The 27,064-nt window shown below is 45.6% G+C and overlaps 1 protein-coding gene across 1 annotated transcript in view; it reads left to right on the top strand.

Moving 5' to 3' along the window:
* Positions 1 to 1,697: 1,697 nt before the first annotated feature.
* The window catches only part of LOC115460340, a 172,745-nt gene continuing 147,378 nt past the window's right edge, over positions 1,698 to 27,064 (top strand). The window contains exon 1 of the mRNA XM_030190130.1: positions 1,698 to 1,760. Within this exon, the coding sequence (XP_030045990.1) occupies positions 1,748 to 1,760 (13 nt within the window). The 5' untranslated portion in view covers positions 1,698 to 1,747. The remainder of the gene's footprint in view (positions 1,761 to 27,064) is intronic.

The raw sequence follows: 27,064 nt of genomic DNA, 5'->3' as shown, positions 1-27,064 counted from the left end.
AGGGTAGCCCACGTAACGCCGATATTTAAAAAAGGTTCCAGAGGGGATCTGGGAAATTATAGACCGGTGAGCCTGATGTCAGTGCCGGGCAAAATGGTAGAGACTATTATAAAGAACAAAATTACAGAGCATATTCAAAAGCATAGATTAATGAGACAAAGCCAGCATGGATTTAGTGAAGGGAAATCTTGCCTCACCAATCTATTATATTTCTTTGAAGGGGTGAACAAACATGTGGATAAAGGTAAGCCAGTTGATATTGAGGCATATTTTCAAAGCACTTTGGGAGGCTAAGTTCCATATGTTTCTATGGAACTTTGGGAGGCTAAGTGCTTTGAAAATAAGCACAATAGTGTATCTGGATTTTCAAAATGCGTTTGACAAAGTACCTCATGAAAGACTCCAGAGAAAATTGGAGAGTCATGGGATAGGAGGTTGTTTTCTATCCTTTAACCAGTTTTTAATCCACAATAGGACACTGAGAGTAGGGTTAAATAGTCAGTATTCTCAATGGAAAAGGGTAGATAGTGGAGTTCCGCAGGGGTCTGTACTGGGACCACTGTTTTTTAACATATTTGTAAATGATTTAGAGATGGGAGTAACTAGTGAGGTAATTGAATAACTTTGTGTCGTCAGCAAATTTAAAGTTGTTAAATCGCGAGAAGATTGTGAAAAATTACAAGAGGACCTTACGAGACTGGGAGACAGGGCGTCTAAATTGCAGATGACGTTTAATGTGAGCAAGTGCAAGTGATGCATGTGGGAAAGAGGAACCTGAACTATAGATACGTAATGCAAGGTTCCACGTTAGGAATCACTGACCAAGAAAGGGATCTCGGTGTCGTTGTTGATGATACTTTGAAATGGTCTGCTCAGTGTGCTGCTGCGGCTAAGAAAGCAAATAAATGTTAGGAATTATTAGGAAAGGTATGGAAAACAAAAGTGCGGATGTTATAATGCCTTTGTATCGGTCCATGGTGCGACCGCACCTCCAATATTGTGTTCACTTCTGGTCGTTGCATCTCAAAAAAGATATAGTGGAATTAGAAAAGGTAAAGAGAAGGGTGACGAAAATGATAAAAGGGATCGGACGACTTCCCTATGAGGAAAGTCTGAAGCGTCTAGGGCTCTTCAGCTTGGAGAAGAGATGGCTGAGGGGAGATATGATATAAAATAATGAGTGGAGTGGAATGGGTAGACGTGAATCGTTTGTTTACTCTTTCCAAAAATACTAGGACTAGGGGGCATTCGATGAAGCTACAAAGTAGTGAAATTAATACGAATCAGAGAAAAATTTTCTTCACTGAACGTGTAATTAAACTCTGGAATTCGTTGCCAGAGAATGTGGTAAAGGCGGTTAGATTAGCGGGGTTTAAAAAGGGTCTGGAAGGCTTCCTAAAGGAAAAATTCATAGACCATTATTAAATTGACTTGGGAAAATCCACTGCTTATTTCTGGGATAAGCATCATAAAATGTATTGAGCTTTTCTGGGATCTTGCCAGGTATTTCTGATCTGGATTGGCCACTGTTGGAAACAGGATACTGGACTTGGTGGACCTTTGGTGTGTCCCAGTGTGGCAATACTTATGTACTTATGTACTTAAATGTCTTGTGTGTGTACAGTGAAGGAAGGGGTGGGCAGACAGATGGATAAATATACAGGTCTTGCAGCTTCTCTTATCACAAATCAGGAGCTGCAGCCAAGGCACTTCCTTGCATTTCAGTCCAGGCCAGGTGAGAGCTCACATGAGCAGAGGTGGTAAGTTATATGGGATCCTGGGCTTCTCAGTGACTGTGCTCCAGGGATGATGCTGGTGACAAATCATAGCAGGACTCACCCTTATAGAAGTGACATGGATATGCTGGGACTAGTGAGGGGGAAAGAGGAGAGAGGTTGCAGGTTTAATATATTTTTTTTTAAGTTTCCCTTTTTCTCTTCTGTTAATCAGGTTTCTTGCATGCTCTGAAGTGGATGACCTGAGGAAGGCTCCCACAGTCTAGGATGGCAGGGTGACTTGTAGTTTCTCCCTGTGTGTCTGAGCTTTAGAGAGTAGAGATGCAGGAGCAGTGGAGGAAAAACACAGTTAATCGCATATTAACCCATGCAAGTCACTTATATTAACACTGCATGTGGCTTGCTCACCCTTAAAGTGGCAGAGGGAGGGGGGAAGACTAAACTTCACTCCTAGATAGTACACGGTGCCTGGAAAAACTGTGACCCCAACATTTTTTCAAATAACCCAAAAACCTATTTCATTAAAAAATTACTATCATTGACAGGTGTTACTTGCAAGATGCTGTGAAAACCGGATGATCCCTATTTTCAAAATGACATCATTCAGGAAATGACCATTAAAATCTGTTTTAGCAAAATGGCATTTAGCAAAGAGATAAAGTTGTGATTTAATATTTGTGACAAAATAAGGCATACTGTGCAAAGCGTTTGCTAAGGGAGTGACAAAATAAGGCATACGGTGCAAAGCGTTTGCTAAGGGAGTTTCCTAATAAAAGTTGGACTAATGTATTTTCAAAGGTCATACTAAATTTTTAAACAATTCCAAAGTATTTTCAAACTATATAAGAGATCCTATTTCTTCTGGACACCGTGCATATTAACAATTCAGGAAAAGAATCCAAACTTTAACAGCTTTCGGAGTAGCTCTGATAATTAGCCACAGTATAAGGATGCATAGAATGGCAGATTGTTGTTTTATAAGTTGTCTTTACATTACATTATATAATTAAGCCATGCTGCAGCCAAACGGTTGGACAGAGTGGGTGGACCATGTGGGTCTTTATCTGCGTCATTTACTGTTACTGTGTTATAAGGGGAAATTGTCACTAAGATGCTCAGGGATGGGAGCACACCGAGCTACAGTTGCATCATGTGTGACTCGACCACTGGTGCCCCCCCCCCCCCCACCTACCTGCAATAAGAGAAGATGGTGGGCTGGGAGCAATTCTTGTGCCCTGTGTGGCTGTATCTCTCACACAGTCCTTGGTGTGGCACTTCTCAGTGGTGACATAACTGGTTATATTATCACTTGTTAAGCTTAATTTGATGGATTTTCAGTTAGTAGTTAACCAGTGAATTGAATGTCTCCATCTTATCCCTCTGTCCACCTTTCTTTCCTGCACTGAGCACATTTTGAGTGTCTGAAGCCTCTCTGTGTAGCCTTTGTATTGCAGGTCTTTAATATGTAAGTAACCTTTCTCTGACTCACAGCACCCTATCCTAATGAAAGTGAACACAGTTCTCAAGTGGGCTTTCACTAGTCACTTATACAAAAGTAATATCACCTCTTTATTCCTGCACCTCACAAAAACATAAGCATAGGACAGTGATGGCGAACCTTTCAGAAACCGAGTGCCCAAAAAGCAACCCAAAATCTAATTATTTATCACAAAGTGCCAACAGGGCAATTTAACCTGAAGAACAGGTGCCGGTACTCATTATGGGTGGGGTCACCATATGACGCCACCCCTATGATAGCCACACCCCTTACACCAGCCATGTCGCATATAAACAAACATCATTGAAAATATTACACTAGTATAGGAGAAAAAAAATAACATGATTTTTTTCATTATAAATCATTTCTGTAAGCTGTTACAACTTCAGTATACCCAGTGCAAAATAAGACAGCAGATGTAAATTCTCAAATTGGACATATTCCAAACACGAAAATGAAAATAAAATGATTTTTTCTACCTTTGTTGTCTGGTGATTTTGTTTTTCTATCCATATTGGTCCTAGTCTCTGATTCTGCTGCTCTCTGTTCTCTTAACTCCGTTTCCAGGGCTTCCCTCCCTCCCTCCCAGCACCAGGCATCCTTCCCTCCCACCCAGCATCCTTCCCTCCCATCAGGCATCCCTCCCTCCCACCGAGCACCAAGCACCCCTCCCACCCAGCACCAAGCATCAGGCCTGCCTCCCTCCCACCCAGCACCAGGTCACCCGAGCACCAGGTCGCCCGCCCGCTCCCCCTCCGAGCACCAGGGCCCCCCCTCCGAAATGTAAAAGTCTTACCTGGTCGGGTTAAGGCGGCAGCGGCAGTGAAAAGCGCTGGCTCGGCGCGCCTTCAGCCTTCCCTTCTGTCTCTCAAACGCTGGTCCCGCCCTCATTTCCTGTTTCCGCAAGGGCGGGACCAATGCTTGAGAGACAGAAGGGAAGGCTGAAGGCGCGCCGAGCCAGCGCTTTTCACTGCCGCTGCCAACGCCGCCTTAACCCCGACCAGGTATGATTTTTACATTTCGGAGGGGGGCCCTGGTGCTCGGAGGGGGGGCGGGCGACCTGGTGCTCGGGCAGCCTGGTGCTGGGTGGGAGGGAGGGAGGCCTGATGCAGGTATGACTTTTAATCGGAGGGGGGCTGGAACTGGCTGAGGCGACGGCGCACGTGCCAACAGAGGGCTCTGCCGTGCCCTCTCTGGCACGCGTGCCATAGGTTCGCCATCACTGGCCTAGGAAGTCAGAGCAGCAAAGAGCCCAAGGAGAATATCCATTCCTTGTAGTTACACCTGGAGATAGGCAATGACTCTCTCAGGACTACATAACCTATAATGGTTTATGAATTTTTTTTCTCCAAGATCTTGTCTAAGCCCTCCAGCTAATCTAACTGCTTTCACCACATTTTCCAGCCACAAATTCCAGAGCTTAATTGTGTGAGAAAAATGTGTTCTCCAATTTGTTTGAAATCGGCATGGAGTGCCCTCTAGTAACATAGAAAATGACAGCAGAAAAACACCTGTTCAGTCCATCCAGTCTGCCCAAGGTGGTCAAAGCCGCACCTGTCACTCCATTCAGGTTAAATTCATTAATGAAACACTGGTTGGCAATTTGCCATCCTGCCAATCACATATAGGCAGTTAAATATAACACAGTCTTGGAACATTATACAATGTAAACAGTATTTAATTTGCTGTGAGTCAGGTTTATGCTGAGATTGCTCTGTTTAAAAAAACGCCCATTTTTAGAGCCAGCTCAGTTTAGATCTGTAGTGCAAGCCATGATTATCAATCTAGCCAACATAAAAAAAAATTATTGCAGTAGTCCAAAGAATTTATAAACTAATTAAGGGGGTCTTTTTACTAAAGATTAGTACATGCTATCTGCAACAGAACCCATTTTATTCCTATGGACCCTGCTGCAGATAACATGTGCTAATCTTTAGGAACGGACCCCCTAAGAGAGCACAGAATATGACAGAGTGATACTTAAAAACAAATCGCTCTGTAATTGACAACCAGTGTGTAGCAGCTCTCTTAATAAAGGAGCTACATTATCCTTTTTTCCATGATCTGTTAAGTTATTGGTATAGACTTTTAAGGTATCGAACCCAGTGGCGTACCAAGGGTGGGGCGGTGGGTGTGGACTGCCCTGGGTGCAGGGCAGGGGACCTACAGAGTTGACAGCTGTGCAACCCCTTCACTGCTTGGAGGGAGGGAGGGTGGGGGAGATGATGTGCCTGTAGGAAGGGGGTGCTACATCCCTGGTGGTAACTCAGCTAGGTATGCCACTGATCAAACCTCAAAAGTATTAAAGGAACATGTACATCCATACATTCCGAACTGTTCTTTTAGATCAACACAAGAGAATAGGTTAATATATGCTGATAAAGATACAGTATAATGAAAAAAAGCAGCGGTCCCAGCACTGTGAATAACTTTGTGTCATCAGCAAATTTAATTATCTCACTAGTTACTCCCATCTCTAGGTCATTTATAAATATGTTTGAAAGCTTTCCCTCTCCAAGCCTTTTTTAAAGTCGTTAAATTGTGGGAGGATTATGAACAATTACAAGCGGACCTTACTAGACTGGGAGACTGGGCGTCTAAATGGCAGATGACGTTTAATGTGAGTAAGTGCAAAGTGATGCATGTGGGAAAGAGGAACCCAAATTATAGCTATGTCATGCAAGGTTCCACGTTAGGATTCACGGACCAAGAAAGGGATCTAGGTGTCGTTGTTGTTGAAACCTTCTGCTCAGTGTGCTGCTGCGGCCAAGAAAGCAAGTAGAATGTTAGGTATTATTAGGAAAGGAATGGAAAACAAAAATGAGGATGTTATAATGCCTTTGTATCACTCCATGGTGCGACTGCACCTCGAATATTGTGTTCAATTCTGGTCGCCGCATCTCAAAAAAGATATAGTGGAATTAGAAAAGGTGCAGAGAACGGCGACAAAAATGATAAAGGGGATGGGATGAGATGACTTCCCTGTGAGGAAAGGCTAAAGTGGCTAGGGCTCTTCAGCTTGGAGAAAAGGCGGCTGAGGGGAGATATGATAGAGGTCTATAAAATAATGAGTGGAGTGGAACGGGTAGATGTGAAGCGTCTGTTTATGTTTTCCAAAAATACTAGGACTAGGGGGCGTGCGATGAAACTACAATGTAGTAAATTTAAAACGAATCGGAGAAAATGTTTCTTCAATCAATGTGTAATTAAACTCTGGAATTCGTTGCCAGAGAATGTGGTAAAGGCAGTTAGCTTAGCGGAGTTTTAAAAAGGTTTGGATGGCTTCCTAAAGGAAAAGTCCATAGACCATTATTAAATAGACTTGGGGAAAATCTACTATTTCTGGGATAAGTAGTATAAAATGTTTTGTACTTTTTTGGGATCTTGCCAGGTATTTGTGACCTGGATTGGCCACTGTTGGAAACAGGATGCTGGGCTTGATGGACCTTTGGTCTTTCCCAGTATGCCAATACTTATGTACTTATGTAGTACTGACATCAAACTATAGTGGAATAAATTCCCTAACGAGTTAAAGAGGGATACTGTATACTCTTATTACTGTTTAGGAGAGGTCTACAATTGTTTCTTTTCCTTTCTGATAATTAAGAAATGTTCAATTTGCTTTAGTGACTTTATATACCCTCTGCTTGGGAAATCCTAATCAAGATGCTGTACATAATGCTTAAATAACAAGGTTTATGTTTGTTTATTAGACTTGTGATATATCACCTTTCTGTGGTATAAATTAAAAACATGCTAATTTCAACATGAAGATGTCTTCTCCTCCCCCCTTGAGATGCACTGCACCCTCACTCATAGCATATGATATTAGATGAAGAACAAGTCTGTGTATTTTATATCACATTGTCTTTTGCCATTTATGGGACACAGTTCAGAACTAAGGACAGTGTTGGACAGACTTGTGAAGTCTGTCAAAGTAGCTGAATCTTCATCTGTCATTTACATAAAAACATAGAAATCATAGTCCCCATTTGACTTTAAGGTTTAGTATTATTTCACAGTATGCCTAATACTAGATTTTAGATTTGGATTTAGCTCGCCATGCTCAATTGTAGCTCAGTGTGACTTACATTCACGTAACCCCCCATTGCAATAAAATCTCAAGCAGCAGCAGCTAGATTTGAACCATGGTTTCCCTGGTACTCAGCCCACTGCTGTAACCATTATGTACAGCTAATACAGATAATACGGTAACTCAGCTAAAAGGGCAGGGAATCTGAAACCTGTTGGCCATTGATAGGCAAATCATTTTATGGTATATCAGTAACCACATTTCTGTTACAGTGCTGCTGAACATCTCACAGCCAACAGCACTGGGAAGCTAGGGCTAACTGGAAACCAAGTAGCTGCGTATGTTTCCAGAATGCTGAATATGTTGTTCTGTTTAACTAGTAAAAGAGGCCCGTTTCTGAGCAAATGAAACGGGCGCTAGCAAGGTTTTCGTCGGCAACACCCCCCCCCCCGCCAACCCCTTCGTTGTTGTGGTATTGCTCCGCCCTCAACGTCATGATGTTAGACACGAGGGCGGTGCCCGTAGCGATTTCCCACCCCCCGCCTCCCTGCCTCCCTCCTTGCCAACCCCTTTGTTGTTTTGCCATTGCTCCGCCCTCGAGGGCGGGGCCCGGAGCGATTTTGGTGGCTTCACTATCACGAACCTTTTTGAAGGAAGTAAGGGCTTGGCTTCACTGATGTCACTGTCTTCAGAACGTTGAGGGTGAGTTTTATATATATAGATATGTTTTATTATTTTGATTTATTTTTACACATAATTTTCTGTTCGGTGTATACTACTACTACTACTACTTAGCATTTCTATAGCGCTGCCAGGGTTATGCAGCGCTGTACAAGTTTAACATGGGGAAGGACAGTCCCTGCTCAGGAGAGCTTACTACCTGTAACCAAGGTGCTAGGTGAAGGAAGCAGCTGTGTTCAAAAGTGCCCTCACTGTCCCTGTTGACACAGATGTTGCCACCACAAGGAGTTTAACTTGGCCCACCAAGCCCCATCTTACCCCATCCTGCCCTAGTCCTACCCCCTTTAGCCTCCCAAAGCATCTGAGTCACTGGCCATGAGACCCTGACCTATCCAGTTTTCTGGATATCCACAGTAAATACACAAGAGTTTTGCATGCATTGCCTTTGTTATATGCAAACCTCTCACTTACATTAATAATGGATATCCTGAAAACTAGAATGCCAAGGTGTATGTCCTTGGGAATGGGTTAAGAAACCTATGTTTAAATTATTGAATTGTATTTCCCAAGGCAGGGGGCATGGTGGGGGGGGGAGAGCTGGAAAAACAAAAATTGGTCCAGGGCGACACAACATCTTCAGCCGGCCCTGCCCGGAACACCTACCAAATAGCCGGTTTTGGCTTAGGTGTTAACTGAGCATTTTCATCAGCACTTACCAGTTAAGTCCTCATAATATGCCCTGTTAGCCCAGGACACATGATTTCTGGCTGTTTGAATATCGACCCCACTATCACCATTTGTGAGCATAAGATCCAGCGTTGCCCTTCCACTGTGATTTCCATTGTCATTTGTCAGAGCTGAGCACTTTGAAAGGCATTCATAGTCTTAGTACTAAGGCTGCTGTAGGGCTGTCTTGTATAGTCTGAGTACCACACAGGGGCATAGCCAGACTTTGGCGGGAGGGGGGTCCAGAGCTCGAGGTTAGGGGGCACATTTTAGCCCCGCCACCCAGTGCCGCCGACCCCCCCGGTCATCTTTGACCCCCCCTTCGCCGCCGCCGCCACCACCAACTTTGACCCCCCCCCCCCCCCGACGACGACCCTCTCGACCCCCTCTCGCCGCCAACCCTCCCCGCCAGCAAAGGTAGCCGACATGCAAGGACGTCAGACCCACAGAAACAGAACAAAGCCTTGCACAGGAAGAAGAGGACTTCGGCTGGCGGGGGTTGGGGTCCCCACCCAGCAAAGGTAGCCGACGGCGGAGGAGGGTTGGCGGCGGGAGGGGGGGGTCGAGAGGGTCGTTGACAGGGGGGTCAGGGCCAAATCTTTGGGGGCCCAGGCCCCCGTTACGCCCCTGGTACCACATAGAGCGATCTGGTTTAGGATGGGCTGGAGAGAGCATCAACAGACACTGTAGTAATTTAGAAGGTGAGGACAGTATCAGGCAGACTTTTACGGTCTGTGTCCTGCAAATGATAAGATGGATTTGGATAGGCAGGAGTGGGCTTTGATGGCAACTCCAGTAGTTGGAACATAAGAACAGAGCTGAGCAGACTTCTACGGTCTATGTCCCAGAAACACCAAACAAAGCCCATGAACAAGTATGTAATATCAAGTTCATTATTGATTTAAATCTTGATAATGAGTGTGACTGTTGGGAAGACTAGATGGACCATTTAGGTCTTTATCTGCCATCTCTTACTATGTTACTATGAGGCTCATTTTCAACAGAAAACTTCCAAAAAGTGGCATAAATCTGCATTTGGACGTTTTTCTCACAAAAACGTCCAAATTGATATTTTCAAAACCAATTTTTAAATGTTTTTCTATGAAGTTCATCAGAATTGTGTTCCAATCACAAGGGGGTGTGTCAGGGGAATGTTAGGGGTGGGATCTGGGCATTCCTAACACTTGGATGTTTTTCTGCCATAATGAAAAATCCAGGACTATAAGTTGGATGTTTTGGTCTAGACCTGTTTTATTAACAAATAAGCTACAAAAAGCTGCCCTAAAAGACCTGACCTCCTCTTACTTTCTCAGTGGTCACTAACCCACTCCCACCCCCCACCCCCAAAAGATGTGATTAAAAACATTACCATCCTCTACGCCAGCCTCAGATGTTATACTCAGGTCCATTAGAGCAGCATGCATGTCCCTAGAGTAGTCTAGTGGTGGGTGCAATGCACTGCAGACAGGTAGACCCAGGCCCACACCTCCCCCTACCTGTTACACTTGTGGAGGAAACTGTGAGCCCTCCAAAACTCACCAGAAACCTGTGCTTGGATTCATAGGTCTTATAATGGAGTTATATTTGTCACTGATGTAAACACTATCACAAGCACCTTGGACCAATATTTGTCAAAATAATTCAGCTTACATTGGAGTGGAAGAGATTGACTGAGGGAGGAACCTTAGGGCTATAATAGTGTGAATATCGGGAAGTAATAAAACATTATTACAACTTCCGTATTTAGCTTCTTTCCTCTTAACTAATTTGAATGTTGGCAGTGAGTGACTCAGGCATTCCTTCTCTGTTTATACTTTTATGTTTAAAGACATGAAGGTCAGTAAATGAGCTGTACATGGGATCTTTTATTGAAATAACTTACAATTGTAAGCAACTTTTGCTAGCTACACCGCCTAAATCAGATTAGCTCAGAATAAACTAATAGTAACATAGTAACATAACATAGTAGATGACGGCAGAAAAAGACCTGCACGGTCCATCCAGTCTGCCCAACAAGATAACTCATATGTGCCACATTTTGTGTATACCTTACCTTGATTTGTACCTGTCTTTTTCAGGGCACAGACCGTATAAGTCTGCCCAGCACCAGCCCCGCCTCCCACCACCGGCTCTGGCACAGACCGTATAAGTCTGCCCAGCACTAGCCCCGCCTCCCACCACCGGCTCTGGCACAGACTGTAGAAGTCTGCCCAGCACTATTCCCGCCTCCCACTACCGGCGCTTGCCACCCAATCTCGGCTAAGCGCCTGAGGGTCCATTCCTTCTGAACAGGATTCCTTTATGTTTATCCCATGCATGTTTGAATTCCGTTACCGTTTTCCTCTCCACCACCTCCCGCGGGAGGGCATTCCAAGCATCCCCACTCTCTCTGTGAAAAAATACTTCCTGACATTTTTCTTGAGTCTGCCCCCTTCAATCTCATTTCATGTCCTCTCGTTCTACCGCCTTCCCCTCTCCGGAAAAGTTTTGTTTGCAGATTAATACCTTTCAAATATTTGAACGTCTGTATCATATCACCCCTGTTTCTCCTTTCCTCCAGAGTATACATGTTTAGGTCCGCAAGTCTCTCCTCATACGTCTTGTAACACAAATCCCATACCATTCTCGTAGCTTTTCTTTGCACCGCTTCAATTCTTTTTACATCCTTAGCAAGATATGGCCTCCAAAACTGAACACAATACTCCAGGTGGGGCCTCACCAATGACTTATACAGGGGCATCAACACCCCCTTTTTTCTGCTGGTCACACCTCTCTCTATACAGCTTAACAACCTTCTAGCTACGGCCACCGCCTTGCCACACTGTTTCGTTGCCTTCAAATCCTCAGATACTATCACCCCAAGATCCCTCTCCCCATCCGTACCTATCAGACTCTCCCCGCCTAACACATACGTCTCCCGTGGATTTCTATTCCCTAAGTGCATCACTTTGCATTTCTTCGCATTGAATTTTAATTGCCAAACCTTAGACCATTCTTCTAGTTTCCTCAGATCCTTTTTCATGTTTTCCACTCCCTCCGGGGTGTCCACTCTGTTACAGATCTTAGTATCATCTCAAATAGGCAAACTTTACCTTCTAACCCTTCGGCAATGTCACTCACAAATATATTGATTGAACAGAATTGGCCCCAGCACCGATCCTTGAGGCACTCCACTACTCACCTTTCCCTCCTCCGAGCGAATTCCATTCACCACCACCTTCTGGCGTCTGTCCGTCAACCAGTTCCTAATCCAGTTCACCACTTCCAGTTCACCTATCTTCAGCCCATCCAGTTTATTTAAAAGCCTCCAGTGGGGAACCGTGTCAAAAGCCTTGCTGAAATCTAAGTAGATTACGTCTATAGCTCGTTCCTGATTCAATTCTCCTGTCACCCAATCAAAGAATTCAATGAGATTCGTTTGGCACGATTTCCCTTTGTTAAAACCATGTTGTCTCGGATCTTGCAACTTATTGGCTTCCAGGAAATTCACTATCCTTTCCTTCAGCATCGCTTCCATTACTTTTCCAATAACTGAAGTGAGGCTTACCGGCCTGTAGTTTCCAGCTTCTTCCCTATCACCACTTTTGTGAAGAGGGACCACATCCGCCGTTCTCCAATCCCTCTGAACCTCTCCCGTCTGCAAGGATTTATTAAACAAATCTTTAAGAGGACCCACCAGAACCTCTCTGAGCTCCCTCAATATCCTGGGGTGGATCCCATCCGGTCCCATGGCTTTGTCCACCTTTAGCTTTCCAAGTTGTTGATACACACTCTCTTCCGTGAACGGTGCTCTATCCACTCCATTCTCATTTTTTTACTTTTTCCAGTCCATCGCGGTCCTTCTCCAGGATTTTCTTCTGTGAAAACAGAACAAAAGTATCTATTCAGCAAATTTGCTTTTTCTTCATCACTATCTACATAGCGGTTTGCAGTATCTTTTAGTCTCACAATTCCCTTTTTAGTCATTCTCCTTTCACTAATATACCTGAAGAAATTTTTGTCACCCCTCCTTACATTTCTAGCCATTTGTTCTTCCGCTTGCGCTTTCGCCAGACGTATCTCTCTCTTGGCTTCTTTCAGTTTCATCCGGTATTCCTCTTCTTTTCTGTATTTCTGGAACGCCAACTCTTTAGCCTTTATTTTCTCAGCCACTTGCTTGGAGAACCATATCGGTTTCCTTTTTTTCTTGCTTTTATTTACTTTCCTTACATAAATGTTTGTGGCCTTATTTAATGATGCATTCAGATTTGGATTTTATATCTAATTACTCTTGTTTCTAAATCCAAGTTTCTAAGCTCAAGGTGGGTTACTTGTAAATACTTCCTCGCCCAAGAGGACTTGCAAATTGTGGCCCTGAGGCAGTGGAGAATTGTGATTTGTCCAACTCACAAGAGGTCAGTGGAGGAGCAGGATCTGAACCCAAACTTCCCTGGTCTCAACCCTACTTCTGCTGCTCCTCCACCCAAACATACAAGCAAAGTGCAGGGTGCATTACAGCTGTGGTGGGAGGGAGTTCTGTTTAAGAGTGTGTCTCCATGCTGTACACAGATATAAATTAAAAGAATGAAAAAGGGGGGGGGGGGGGGGGTGGAAGCTAGGATTGGTAATTAGCAAGGAAGCCAATGTCTCACTGAGTTCCTTTGTATTTCTTTCAGTCATCCTGTAGCAGCAGAATGATGTTTGGCTGGATCAATTTGCACAGGGATGAGATATGTGATTAATTTAGTTTCCAATATATTACTCTCCTGTATAATCTGGAAGATCTCCTTTAGACTTCTGGTTGGAAGGCCATTAATTATATAGCTGAGAAACATGTTCCAAGCCCTCCTCTGTGATGTTATCTTGTGTATTAGACATTACAGAGGATGTTTTATCTCCCCAAAGAACATCCATTGCCCATTATGCGGTCATATACTGATGAATATGCATAAGACTTAAACGGAGTACTTTCAAAATCAAGAACATATATATGCACAAGATTTGGTGACTCCGCTGCAAGAATCTTATTACAAAGGACAAAGGAATATTTTGATGGAATTGAAGTTTAGGAAGTTTTGAAAATATTTAGTTATAAGTGTTGAAATTTCAAAAAACGTTTTTGCCAATGATTGGTCTAAGTCAATGGGCTGCTGTGGTCCTCCTGATGGAGTGGATCTGATTATGTTTGAATTCCACAGCGAAAAGCTTGTGACTGAGACTTTTTTCCTCCCGTAGGCATAAGTATGAAGAATTTAAAAAATATTTTTACTGTAATATTGTAAGAATTTATCACCACTATTATCATTTCTATATACGTGTATTGAGTTCCACATTTTTTTATTTTAAGCTGAGCTTTGTAAGTGGTATTGTTCCATGGTATATGGAATAAAATATGCAGAATAATAGTGCCCCTGATTTGAAGAATTATAGCTTGGGGAGTTAGCTTAGCGGAGCTTTAAAAAGGTTTGGATGGCTTCCTAAAGGAAAAGTCCATAGACCACTATTAAATGGCCTTGGAGAAAATTCACTATTTCTGGGATAAGCAGTATAAAATGTTTTGTACTTTTTTGGGATCTTGCCAGGTATTTGTGACCTGGATTGGCCACTGTTGGAAATGGGATGCTGGGCTTGATGGACCTTTGGTCTTTCCCAGTATGGCAATACTTATGTACTTTATGTTCTTATGTACTTATGTACTAAGAATACTGCCCCCCCACCCCCACCAATATGTCCCAATGGCAGTGGCATACCAAGGGGGGGGCGGTGGGGGCGGTCCGCCCCGGGTGCACGCCGCTGGGCGGGGTGTGCCGCGCGCCGGTCAGCTTCGTTCGTTTCCATGCTCCCTCTGCCCTGGAACAGGAAGTAACCTGTTCCGGGGCAGAGGGAGCATGGAAACGAACGAAGCTGACCCGCGCGCAGCACCCCCCCCCCCCCAGTGGCGTGCACCTGGGGGGGGTTCTTTCGCCAGGGTGGGGGATGTCCTTTCGCCAGGGGGGGGGCGCGCTGCACCCGGGGGGTGGGGCGCATCGGCGATCCACCCCGGGTGTCAGCCCCCCTAGGAACGCCACTGCCCAATGGCTTGTTTGTGCATTTTCCCCTTGAATGTTTGTTGTTGTTTTTTTAAACGAAAATTGTCACAAAACGCAAATGCACTGAGCATACATCTACAAAACATCTATGGCCATTTTTGAAACAAAAAGATAAATGTTTTCTGGTTCAAAAATTATGTTCACCACTCAATTGTTTTTGAGGGGAGGGATGTTTTCAACAAATTGTCCAAAATCGGATTTAGACGTCATATCAAAAATGCCCCTCCACATCTAGCACTTCTGGAAGATCCTGACTTTTTGCTACAGATGAATAAATGGGCAGAGGAGCATTTCTGTCTTAATGAAACAGATGACCTTCTCTACTGTACTGTATGGGATGCATATAAAGCGTATCTGAGGGGGAGATAGTAACATAGTAACATGGTAGATGACGGCAGAAAAAGACCTGCACGGTCCATCTAGTCTGCCCAACAAGATAAACTCATATGTGCTACTCTTCTGTATACCTTACCTTGATTTGTATCTGCCATTTTCAGGACACAGACCGTAGAAGTCTTGCCCAGAACTAGCCCCACCACCCAAACACCAGCCCCGCCTCCCAATCTTGGCTAAGCTTCTGAGGATCCCTTCCTTCTGCACAGGATTCCTTTATGTTTATCCCACGCATGCTTGAATTCCGCTACCGTTTTCATCTCCACCACCTCCCGTGGGAGGGCATTCCAAGTATCTACCAGGGGGAGATAATTAATTACTCTGCAAAGAAGCATATACTGCAAAAGCAGGCCCTAACAGATTTAGAGCTCCGTATTAAAACCGCGGAAGTAGCTTTCCTTGCCCATGTAGATGATTATAAATATCAGCAATTATTACCTGAAAGGGTGGTATTGCTGGTTTATAGGAATAATGCTATTATGAGGGACACAATTGAGCAGGGCATTTACTTGCCAGCTATTTAAAGAATACATGTAGGAGCACTAGAATTCAAGCTATACGAGATGGAGATCAACTCTGTCATCCAATTTCAATCCTTTTATCAAAAGCTTTATACTTCTGAGGTTAATCAGAGGTTTAAAAATGGTTTGGACAATTTCCTGGAGAAAAGGTCTATAGTCTGTTACTGAGACAGACATGGGGAAGCCACTGCTTGCTGTAGGATCAGTAGCATGGAATGTTGCTACTATTTGGGTTTCTGCCAGGTACTTGTGAACTGGATTGGCCCCTGTTGGAAGCAGGATACTGGGCTAGATAGAATCTGAACATACAAAATAGCCATACTAGGTGAGACCAGTGATCCATCTATGCCTTTTTGGAACAGATTTGCCCTCCCCAGCTTAAGGCACCACAGATAGATGCTATTAAGACCCTTAAGCCATGGAAAGCTCTGGGAAATATGGTTATACCAGGGAGTTTTATAAGTCCTGTTGCTCTTTATTAACTCCTAGGTTAGTCCTGCTTTATCAACCTTTTATTCAAAACCACTCTAGTGCTAGTACCTTTACAGAAACTACCATAATTGTCTTTCACAAACTCAGTAGGGACCCGTTGTTCACCAAGAACTATAGGCCCATCTCTCTCATTAATAGTGATTGCAAAATGTATGCAAAGATTTTAGCAGACTGGTTGGCTGTCTGCCTCCCTCTCCTTATAAATACCTCATAAAGTGGGTTTGTTCAAGGTAGGATGGCACTTGATAGTACTAGAGTCTTTTGTCATGTCCAACAGGTTCCTATTTGTGTCATGGCCTTAGATGCCAAAAAGGCTTTTGAATACGTAGAGTGGAAGTATCTCTTTGAGACATTGAGTTGGTTTAGTCTAGGTGAAACCTTTATTAATATGATTAAAATTCTATATTTTAGCCCCACTGTGAAGATTTTTGTGGAAGGTCAATATACTCCCACCTTTCCCCTGACATGAGGCATCCTGCAGAGGTGTCCTCTTTCCCCTCTGTTTTTCAATTTAATTCTTGAACAGCTGTTGCTACACATTCAGGCTCATCCAGATATCAAGGAGATTACTTTTGGTAATACAAAGATTAAAGTTATGCATTTGTTCACAATGTCCTCCTATACCTATGACATCCAGTACACACTATTCCAGTGGTGCTGAATTTGCTCAAACGCTTTAGCATGCTATCTGACTACTCAGTCAATTGGGAGAAAATGGACGTGACCACACTAAATATTTTGATACCAAGGATATGATCACTTATTTTTCTCTTCAAAGGTGCTATAATGAAATCAAATATTTAGGAATAAAATTTAGGCCTTTATGGGAAGACAATATTAGCCTTAATGTCCAGCTACTTCTAACCAAAGTGCAAGAAACCTGCAATACATGGTTGTCCTTCTGGCTTACATGGTCGGGCCACCTTGAGACTATTTGAATGATCATCACTTCCCAAATTCTATACACTCTGCAAATGCTACCTTTACACTCCCCCATGTTCAAATGTATCAATGCCATCCTTAGTAAGTTTTTGTGTTTTGCAAAGATTCCAAGGATTTCCCTTTAAGATTTTAAAAAGACCGAGGGTGGCAGGAAGAATAAGTTTCCCAGATGTTAAAAGATATAATCTAGCCTCCCAGCTGTGCAGTGCCTACTGATGGTTTCATGATATTGATTGTGAAGCTAGACCCAGTTAGTTAATCATAGAACATGAATTGGTTAAACCTAATACTCTACCTACCTTGATAGGAGTTTTGAGGCATCCCCAACTCGCTCACTGGTCTATTATTGCTGAAACACTACAGGCAATTCATCACTTAGATAAACTCGTAGTATATTGTGAGCACTCTGGAGGGCTGGTGCGAGGGAAAGGGGATAGTGGGTCTTTCAGCCGGCATCATCCCCGTTCATTCAGCCCAGCGAGGAGAACAGGGCGCCCTCTAGGGATCAAACTGCCAGGGAAAGCTGTAATGCAGGAGAAAAACTACACTTCCCAGAAGCCAGTGCAGGGTCAGCTGAACTCCCAGGAGGGGGAGGGTGGAGTGACTGATTGGGAGATGAGGTCTGATCCTGGAGATGGGGAACAGCTGGTGGAGCTTGGGGAGGAGGAGATGGAGTGGAATAAAGAGGAGGTAGAAGGAGAAGGTAAGGAGGAGTGCATGGAGGTTGGAAGGTTTGCTCAAACTTCCTCAGGAAAGGTAAAGGCTTTGGTGGCGGGAGTGTGGCCCAAGCTGTGCATACTTGGAGAGGATAAAATAATCCAGTGGGGAAGCCACTGGTGGAAGAAGCTAACCCATAAACTATCTAAGGGTAGAAGATAGTGCTGATGAGGGGAGGCTACAATTGGGAGCAAGACAAAGGTTTATATTCTGAGTTACAATTGGGAGCAAGACAAAGGTTTATATTCTGAGTTAAGATTGGACTGTGTTCATAAGCTGAATGTGGAAAAACTGAACTGACTCTTGCATTCTTGAGGAAGTAACTGCTTGAAGATTAAAGCTGTATTAAAAGATGCTGAGAGAATAAAGACCTGTGGTTTTCAAGAACTATAAGACTGCTGGAGTTTGTGTGTCCCAGTTGTGAGCTGATCCTGGGCGCAGGTCAGCTGAGCCGCAGTTAAACTAGGCCAGAAGCAGTGCAGCAAGGCGGTGGTTGCAGCTCGTACCGGGGAAAAGCTAGCCAAGCTAAGCAGGGTCGACCCCGGCTCTCACCTGGAAGAGTGACCTGGTTACAGAATGGTGGCAGTGGTGGGATTGTCTGAACAACCCGCCGGCAAAAGAAGCGTGTATTGCTCCGAGTTCTGGTAAGCATATACGGGACTCGGGTAACCAGGAGGAGGGGGATATAGAGGGCCGGAGCTGTGTAATACCGCACTTGGAGAGTGTTCTTTGTTGTTCCCTTTCTCTCAGGTACCGGTGGCTAAGGCGACATGGAGTCGAAGGAGCTGCTGTCTTTTATGGCCCACCAGTTCCAAAAGCAGCAGGAAATGGCTCAGAGACTTCTAGAGGATTCCTTGGCTGCTTCTCGAGCACAGATACAACCGGTGCTGGAGGTGGTGCAGGAATTGTTACGGGCAGTACCCCTACCGAGGAAAGAGAGCCCCTCATTGGAGGCTATAGCCACTGGAGCTGTGCCTGGAAGCCTGGAGCCTGGACGGATTAATTGGCTGCCTTGGGGCAAGTTAACAGAGCAGGACGACATTGAGGATTATCTGGGGACTTTTGAGCGGGTAGCATTGGCGGCTGCCTGGCCTCAAGAACAATGGACCATCAGACTGGCTCCCGCCCTGTCCGGGGAAGCCCTGGCAGCTTTTCGGAGCCTGTTGCCAGGGGACGTGGTGGATTATCAAAAGCTGAAAATGGCTATTTTGGACCGGTATGGGGTAAGCAGACAAACTTATCGCAGGCGCTTTCGGAGTTGGAGGTGGAGGGAGGGGGAGACTCCGAAGGCCTTGGCCCAGAAGCTGATGGACTTGGCTATCAAATGGTTGGAGCCTGATAAGCGGGCAGTGACTCAGTTAATGCAGGATCTGGTGCTGGAGCAGTTTTTAGAGGCTCTACCAGAGAGTATCAGGGTTAATTTGATCAGGAAGGGATGTGAGACTCTGGAAGAAGCTATCAAAGGCTTTGAATACTTTCTGGAGTCACAATACTCTGAGGGGGGAGAGGGTGTCTGGCGGGGTGGTCGGGGTAAAATGTTCAAAGGATCTGGGTGGAGGGAGGAAGGTCCTAAGGAGGATGATAGAGTGTGCTACCGATGTGGGAAGTCGGGACATCTGAGGAGGGACTGTAGGGCCAAGTTGGGGCTCATATCTCAGGTAACCCCCTCTAAGGAACCCCAGTTTACGCATTGGGTTAAGATAGGAGGGGTCTCGGTGGAAGGACTTTTGGACTCAGGAGCGGACCAGACAATGTGCTCCCAGAAGTTGTGGGGGCAGATTGCCCGGAAAGGGGGTCAGCAGGGTAAGAAGAGAGACCGGTCCGTGGCTATTCAGTGCATACACGGGGCCTCCTCAAGGTATCCGGTCCGGCTAGTAGACATACAGGACCAGGAGGGCCTTCAGTGGGTGTGGGTGGCTGTACTTCCTAGGCTTCCTCAGGATCTCATTTTAGGACGGGATTGGGCTCCATTCACATACTGCCTTGGGGGTAAGCAAGCCTTGGTATCTACCCGGGCCCAGGAGAGGCAGGAGAAGGAGCAGGAACTGTCCCTGGCGCAAGTATTTCCATTCCAGGGAGAGGTTATGGGGCGGCCGGGGAAGACAAGGAAAGGCTCTCAGCAAAAGAAACGAGGTCAGGAGCAAAGGCGGCAGCATTGTCAAGAGCTCCTTCATCAGGGGAGGTTCCCAGGGGATACGGAACAGGTGTTAGAGAGATTCCCTGATTTTTCCAAAGAGCAAAAAGATGACCAGACATTGCAATATGCGTGGGAGCGGGTAGATCAAGAGGGAGAAACCAGCTTCCCTCGGTTTGTTAGTGACAAGGGGTTGCTATATCGGCTGTCCTGTTTAGCAGGGGGGAAGGAACCTCAGAAACAGTTAGTAGTACCGAGGGGGTTTAGGAACCTGGTGTTACGGGTATCTCATGATCATATCTTAGGGGGTCACAAGGGGGCTCAGAATACTCTCCGGCAGGTATTAAACAGATTTTACTGGCCCGGGGTGTATAAAGAGGTGGAACAATTTTGCAGCTCCTGTAGTCAGTGTCAGAGGGTATCAGAGCAAATACCGAACAGAGTGCCCCTACGACCCCTTCCCCGTATAGGGACTCCTATTACCCGTATGGCAATGGATATGATCGGGCCCATTGATAAGTCCCGAAGGGGGTATTCCTATATTCTAGTGATCATGGATATGGCCACAAGATACCCCTGGGCCGTGCCGCTTCGTACCACCTCAGCGAAAGTTATTGCGGCCCAGCTAATTCGGATCTTTTGTGAAGTGGGGTTTCCCAGGGAAATGATTACCGACCGGGGGACCAATTTCATGTCACGAACCCTGGCCCAGGTGTGGGAGGCTTTCGGAATACAGCATATTCGGACCGCAGCTTACCATCCTCAGACTAATGGCCTGGTGGAGAGATTCAATAAAACCTTGAAAATGTTGTTGAGGAAAGGGTTAGGTTCCTCCCATGAGGAATGGGATCTATTGTTACCATTTGTTTTGTATGTGTGTAGGGAGAATGTTCAGGCCTCTCTGGGCGTATCACCATTTGAATTGATGTATGGGAGATCACCCCGGGGAGTGTTGGATGTGTTAAGGGAGCAGTGGGTTCCTCCGGAAGAGGAGGATCGGGATGTAGTGAACTATCTAGTGAAGCTGAAGGAACGGTTGCATAAATTGAGCCGCGGGGCTCAGCAACACTGGGAGAGGAGTCAGGATTACCAGAAAGCCTATTATGACCGGAAAGGGGTGGAGAGGGCATTGAAGGTGGGGGACAAAGTCTTGATCATGATTTCAGACTCACCTCATAAGTTCGTGGGACGCTGGAGGGGTCCTGCGGTCATAGAAAAGAAGTTAGGTCCAGTCACCTACTTAGTAAGGAATGAGCAGGGCCGGGAGCAGACCTATCATATAAATGTACTTAAACCTTGGCAAGAGCGAAGGGGACTATTTGGTCAGGCTAGGGGGGAAGCTGAGGAAGAATTAGGACCACAGATCACGGAGATATATAAGGCAGGAGAACCGCAGATTGCAACTACATTGCCAGGGAGTCAGCAGAAAGAGGTTCAGGCACTTGTGGAGGAGTTTCGGGATGTCCTGACTCCTTGCCCAGGGGAAACTCACCTTATCATGCATGATATCATCTCGGAGCCGGGCCGGGTGGTCAGACAGAGACCTTACCGTCTCTCACCCCCAAAGAAACAAGAGGTGGTCCGACAGGTACAGGAGATGCTGGATTTTGGGGTCATTGAGGAATCTGTCAGTCCATGGTCGAGTCCTGTGGTGTTAGTGCCCAAATCCGATGGTACGTGGCGGTTTTGCATTGACTTTAGGCAAGTTAATGCGCTCTCGGATGCCGACGCCTATCCGATGCCACGTATTGATGAGCTTCTGGATCGCTTGGGTACTGCACGTTATCTGTCCACCCTGGACTTGACAAAAGGGTATTGGCAGATCCCTCTGACTCAGGAGGCCAAGCCTAAGACAGCCTTCTCTACACCCATGGGGCTCTATCAATTTAAACGCATGCCGTTTGGTCTTAATTCAGCGGCAGCTTCCTGCCAGCGGTTGTTAGATCAGGTGTTAAGACCGCATCAGCAATATGCAGCGGCTTACCTGGACGATGTTATCATTCAGAGTGAGGATTGGCCCTCGCATATTATAAGGGTGAGGGCGGTATTAGAGGCTTTTCGTCAAGCAGGTTTGACTTTGAACCCGCAAAAGTGCTGTTTTGGGCAGGAGAAGGTTAAATATTTGGGATACTGGGTGGGGAATGGTCAAATAACTCCGCTCTGGGATAAGGTAGCGAGTATCCAGGACTTTCCATACCCCAAAAATAAGAAGCAGTTAAGGAGCTTTTTGGGCCTAGTGGGGTACTATAGGAGGTTCATACCCCACTTTGCCTCCATTGCTACACCCCTCACTAATAAACTTCAGAAGGGGTCCCCCAACAGTCTACGATGGGAGGAGGAAGGGCTGCGGGTGTTCAATGAGTTGAGAGTGGCCCTGTGTCAGGAACCCCTGCTGAGAGCCGTGGATTTTGATAAGCCCTTTGTACTGCAAGCTGATGCCTCGGGGGTAGGTTTGGGGGCCGTGTTGTCTCAGGTACACGAGGGGCAGGAACATCCCCTGATGTACCTGAGCCGGAAACTGCTCCCCCATGAGGTCAGGTACTCAACCATAGAGAGAGAATGTTTAGCGATAAAATGGGCAGTGCAGATGTGCCATTACTATTTAGATGGTCGGAAATTTACTCTGATTACGGATCATGCGCCTTTGAGGTGGTTGGGCCAGATGAAAAATAGTAATGGTCGTCTCACAAGGTGGTATCTGGCTTTACAGCCCTATCAATTCAAGGTGGAGCATAGATCAGGCAAATTTCTGACAAATGCAGATGTTCTTTCGCGAATTGCCAGTGCAGGCCAGGAGAAGACTGGCAATCGTTTGAGCAGGGGGGTGTGTGAGCACTCTGGAGGGCTGGTGCGAGGGAAAGGGGATAGTGGGTCTTTCAGCCGGCATCATCCCCGTTCATTCAGCCCAGCGAGGAGAACAGGGCGCCCTCTAGGGATCAAACTGCCAGGGAAAGCTGTAATGCAGGAGAAAAACTACACTTCCCAGAAGCCAGTGCAGGGTCAGCTGAACTCCCAGGAGGGGGAGGGTGGAGTGACTGATTGGGAGATGAGGTCTGATCCTGGAGATGGGGAACAGCTGGTGGAGCTTGGGGAGGAGGAGATGGAGTGGAATAAAGAGGAGGTAGAAGGAGAAGGTAAGGAGGAGTGCATGGAGGTTGGAAGGTTTGCTCAAACTTCCTCAGGAAAGGTAAAGGCTTTGGTGGCGGGAGTGTGGCCCAAGCTGTGCATACTTGGAGAGGATAAAATAATCCAGTGGGGAAGCCACTGGTGGAAGAAGCTAACCCATAAACTATCTAAGGGTAGAAGATAGTGCTGATGAGGGGAGGCTACAATTGGGAGCAAGACAAAGGTTTATATTCTGAGTTACAATTGGGAGCAAGACAAAGGTTTATATTCTGAGTTAAGATTGGACTGTGTTCATAAGCTGAATGTGGAAAAACTGAACTGACTCTTGCATTCTTGAGGAAGTAACTGCTTGAAGATTAAAGCTGTATTAAAAGATGCTGAGAGAATAAAGACCTGTGGTTTTCAAGAACTATAAGACTGCTGGAGTTTGTGTGTCCCAGTTGTGAGCTGATCCTGGGCGCAGGTCAGCTGAGCCGCAGTTAAACTAGGCCAGAAGCAGTGCAGCAAGGCGGTGGTTGCAGCTCGTACCGGGGAAAAGCTAGCCAAGCTAAGCAGGGTCGACCCCGGCTCTCACCTGGAAGAGTGACCTGGTTACAATATCCAGTTGCCTCTCCCATGCTCCCTTATGGGGTAATCCCAACATACAGATAGGGAAATCCCCTATTTATTGGAATCAGTGGATGACTACTGGAATACCCTCTTAGAAAGGAAAAAAAACTGAAATCACTTTTTAGTCTGGTGCACAATTCTTTCAATATTTGCAGCTTTGACATTTCATACTAACCACTGTTTCTTGCAGCTTCAGTGCTTTCTCTCCAGCTGTGCCTGATGTGACTCAGATTTTGCAGTCTGGCTTATGGAATCATATACGCCTAGGCTGAGTTTTTGTGTGGGCATGGCAGTGTGGCTTGTGTCTTACCCCTTGCTCCTTCCTTATGTCCTTCCCCCACCCAGTCCCCAAGACTCACCCTTCTGCTGGAGCGCTCTGGGCTGGTGGCTGCTAGACATCTAAGGGAAGCTGGACTGGGCTGGTTTTGGCCAATCCCTGCTCCAAACGCTGATTACAGTCTCTGGAGCTACCTCCTCCACTGGGCTCCTGGTGCCGATCCGCACCCCATGAGCCACTGCTTCACTCACAGTACTGACTTCACTTTGGAAGCTTTCCACCGCTGGGCCTTGGGCACCCCTTCGTGCCTCCGAAGGCCTTGAAAGCCCCAAGCCCACTCCCAAGGGCCTCCTCAGCCACTGGACCTGGGGTCCAAATGGATCCCCCGACCTTTTGCCTCATCCTGAGCTGCTCCCAAGGGTCGCCAATCTTCCCATCTTCTCAAGGTGCCTCTAAGGGTCCTGCTATGGCCCAGAATATTATTAACATTAACATTTGATCTTATATCCCGCTTATATCCTGCTTTCAGTTCTAAGACGGTCACAATCTAACAAGAACCAGAGCAGTCATCTGGGAATTAAAAAAGAGAAAAGAAAGAAAACTAGGCACAAAAAACTACAGATCATTCTGTAATACACATTTCTGGAATAACTGTTTTAAAGGAATTTTTCTACCTTCTCAATCTTGTTTAGCATTTAGGATAAAGATTAAGTCTTCTCAAATACCTTTAATCTCTTCATACTCTTTAACGAAGGGAAGAAGATGAAGTTAGTATTATTAGTTCTCCTAGCTCTTGAAGAGACTCCATAACAAAAATGAGAGTACAGATATCCAGGTGCAAGACCATGTAATACTTTAAAAAGAAAACACACCAGTTTAAAAAGAACCCTAGCTTCAATCGGCAACCAGTTTATCAATATAAAAAGAGGAAATACTTTAGTTTTTGGTTTATCTAAATATGAAATGTACAAACATGTTTTGCACGGTTTGCAACCTCATAAAAGACCCTTAGTACAGCCCAAATATGCCAGGTTAGAATAGTCAAGCTGCGAAAGCAAAAGTGCTTGCGTTTTGGGGAGGAACACCTAGAGGTCACAAACTCTACAGGCAAAACTCTTATTTAGCTACAGTGGGGGAAATAAGTATTTGATCCCTTGCTGATTTTGTAAGTTTGCCCACTGACAAAGACATGAGCAGCCCATAATTGAAGGGTAGGTTATTGGTAACAGTGAGAGACAGCACATCACAAATTAAATCCGGAAAATCACATTGTGGAAAGTATATGAATTTATTTGCATTCTGCAGAGGGAAATAAGTATTTGATCCCCCACCAACCAGTAAGAGATCTGGCCCCTACAGACCAGGTAGATGCTCCAAATCAACTCGTTACCTGCATGACAGACAGCTGTCGGCAATGGTCACCTGTATGAAAGACACCTGTCCACAGACTCAGTGAATCAGTCAGACTCTAACCTCTACAAAATGGCCAAGAGCAAGGAGCTGTCTAAGGATGTCAGGGACAAGATCATACACCTGCCAAGGCTGGAATGGGCTACAAAACCATCAGTAAGACGCTGGGCGAGAAGGAGACAACTGTTGGTGCCATAGTAAGAAAATGGAAGAAGTACAAAATGACTGTCAATCGACAAAGATCTGGGGCTCCACGCAAAATCTCACCTCGTGGGGTATCCTTGATCATGAGGAAGGTTAGAAATCAGCCTACAACTACAAGGGGGGAACTTGTCAATGATCTCAAGGCAGCTGGGACCACTGTCACCACGAAAACCATTGGTAACACATTACGACATAACGGATTGCAATCCTGCAGTGCCCGCAAGGTCCCCCTGCTCCGGAAGGCACATGTGACGGCCCGTCTGAAGTTTGCCAGTGAACACCTGGATGATGCCGAGAGTGATTGGGAGAAGGTGCTGTGGTCAGATGAGACAAAAATTGAGCTCTTTGGCATGAACTCAACTCGCCGTGTTTGGAGGAAGAGAAATGCTGCCTATGACCCAAAGAACACCGTCCCCACTGTCAAGCATGGAGGTGGAAATGTTATGTTTTGGGGGTGTTTCTCTGCTAAGGGCACAGGACTACTTCACCGCATCAATGGGAGAATGGATGGGGCCATGTACCGTACAATTCTGAGTGACAACCTCCTTCCCTCCGCCAGGGCCTTAAAAATGGGTCGTGGCTGGGTCTTCCAGCACGACAATGACCCAAAACATACAGCCAAGGCAACAAAGGAGTGGCTCAGGAAGAAGCACATTAGGGTCATGGAGTGGCCTAGCCAGTCACCAGACCTTAATCCCATTGAAAACTTATGGAGGGAGCTGAAGCTGCGAGTTGCCAAGCGACAGCCCAGAACTCTTAATGATTTAGAGATGATCTGCAAAGAGGAGTGGACCAAAATTCCTCCTGACATGTGTGCAAACCTCATCATCAACTACAGAAGACGTCTGACCGCTGTGCTTGCCAACAAGGGTTTTGCCACCAAGTATTAGGTCTTGTTTGCCAGAGGGATTAAATACTTATTTCCCTCTGCAGAATGCAAATAAATTCATATACTTTCCACAATGTGATTTTCCGGATTTAATTTGTGATGTGCTATCTCTCACTGTTACCAATAACCTACCCTTCAATTATGGGCTGCTCATGTCTTTGTCAGTGGGCAAACTTACAAAATCAGCAAGGGATCAAATACTTATTTCCCCCACTGTATATCCACATGAATACCTGCCTAACACCATCAAGTAACCCCTAAAACTACAACTACAACCACAACTAAGAGACCAGTACTTGGAAACTTGGGCCTAGTAAATGCCAGATAAGCCAATAAAAAAATTTCCTATGATCCATGATGTCTTCAATGAACACCACTTAGACATCTTGGGAATAACTGAGACTTGGCTGGATGAAAATGGAGGAGTACCATTGGCTGAACTATGCACCAACCAAGACAAGGGAAGCTGGGTGGAGGGGTAGCAGTCCTGATCCGAGATACAATCTAACTGCACTGAGTCTCCATCCCCCAACTGTCTGAGTCAGAATGCCTCCTAATCCAGCTGAGAGATAAGGAACCTGTGTGGCTGCTCATGGTCTACAGAGCAG

The sequence above is a fragment of the Microcaecilia unicolor genome, chromosome 1 (assembly GCF_901765095.1).
Source record: "Microcaecilia unicolor chromosome 1, aMicUni1.1, whole genome shotgun sequence".
NCBI classification, from domain to species: Eukaryota; Metazoa; Chordata; class Amphibia; order Gymnophiona; family Siphonopidae; genus Microcaecilia; species Microcaecilia unicolor.
The sequence above is the reverse complement of the archived record's forward strand: the minus strand, read 5'-3'. Positions and strand labels throughout refer to the sequence as shown.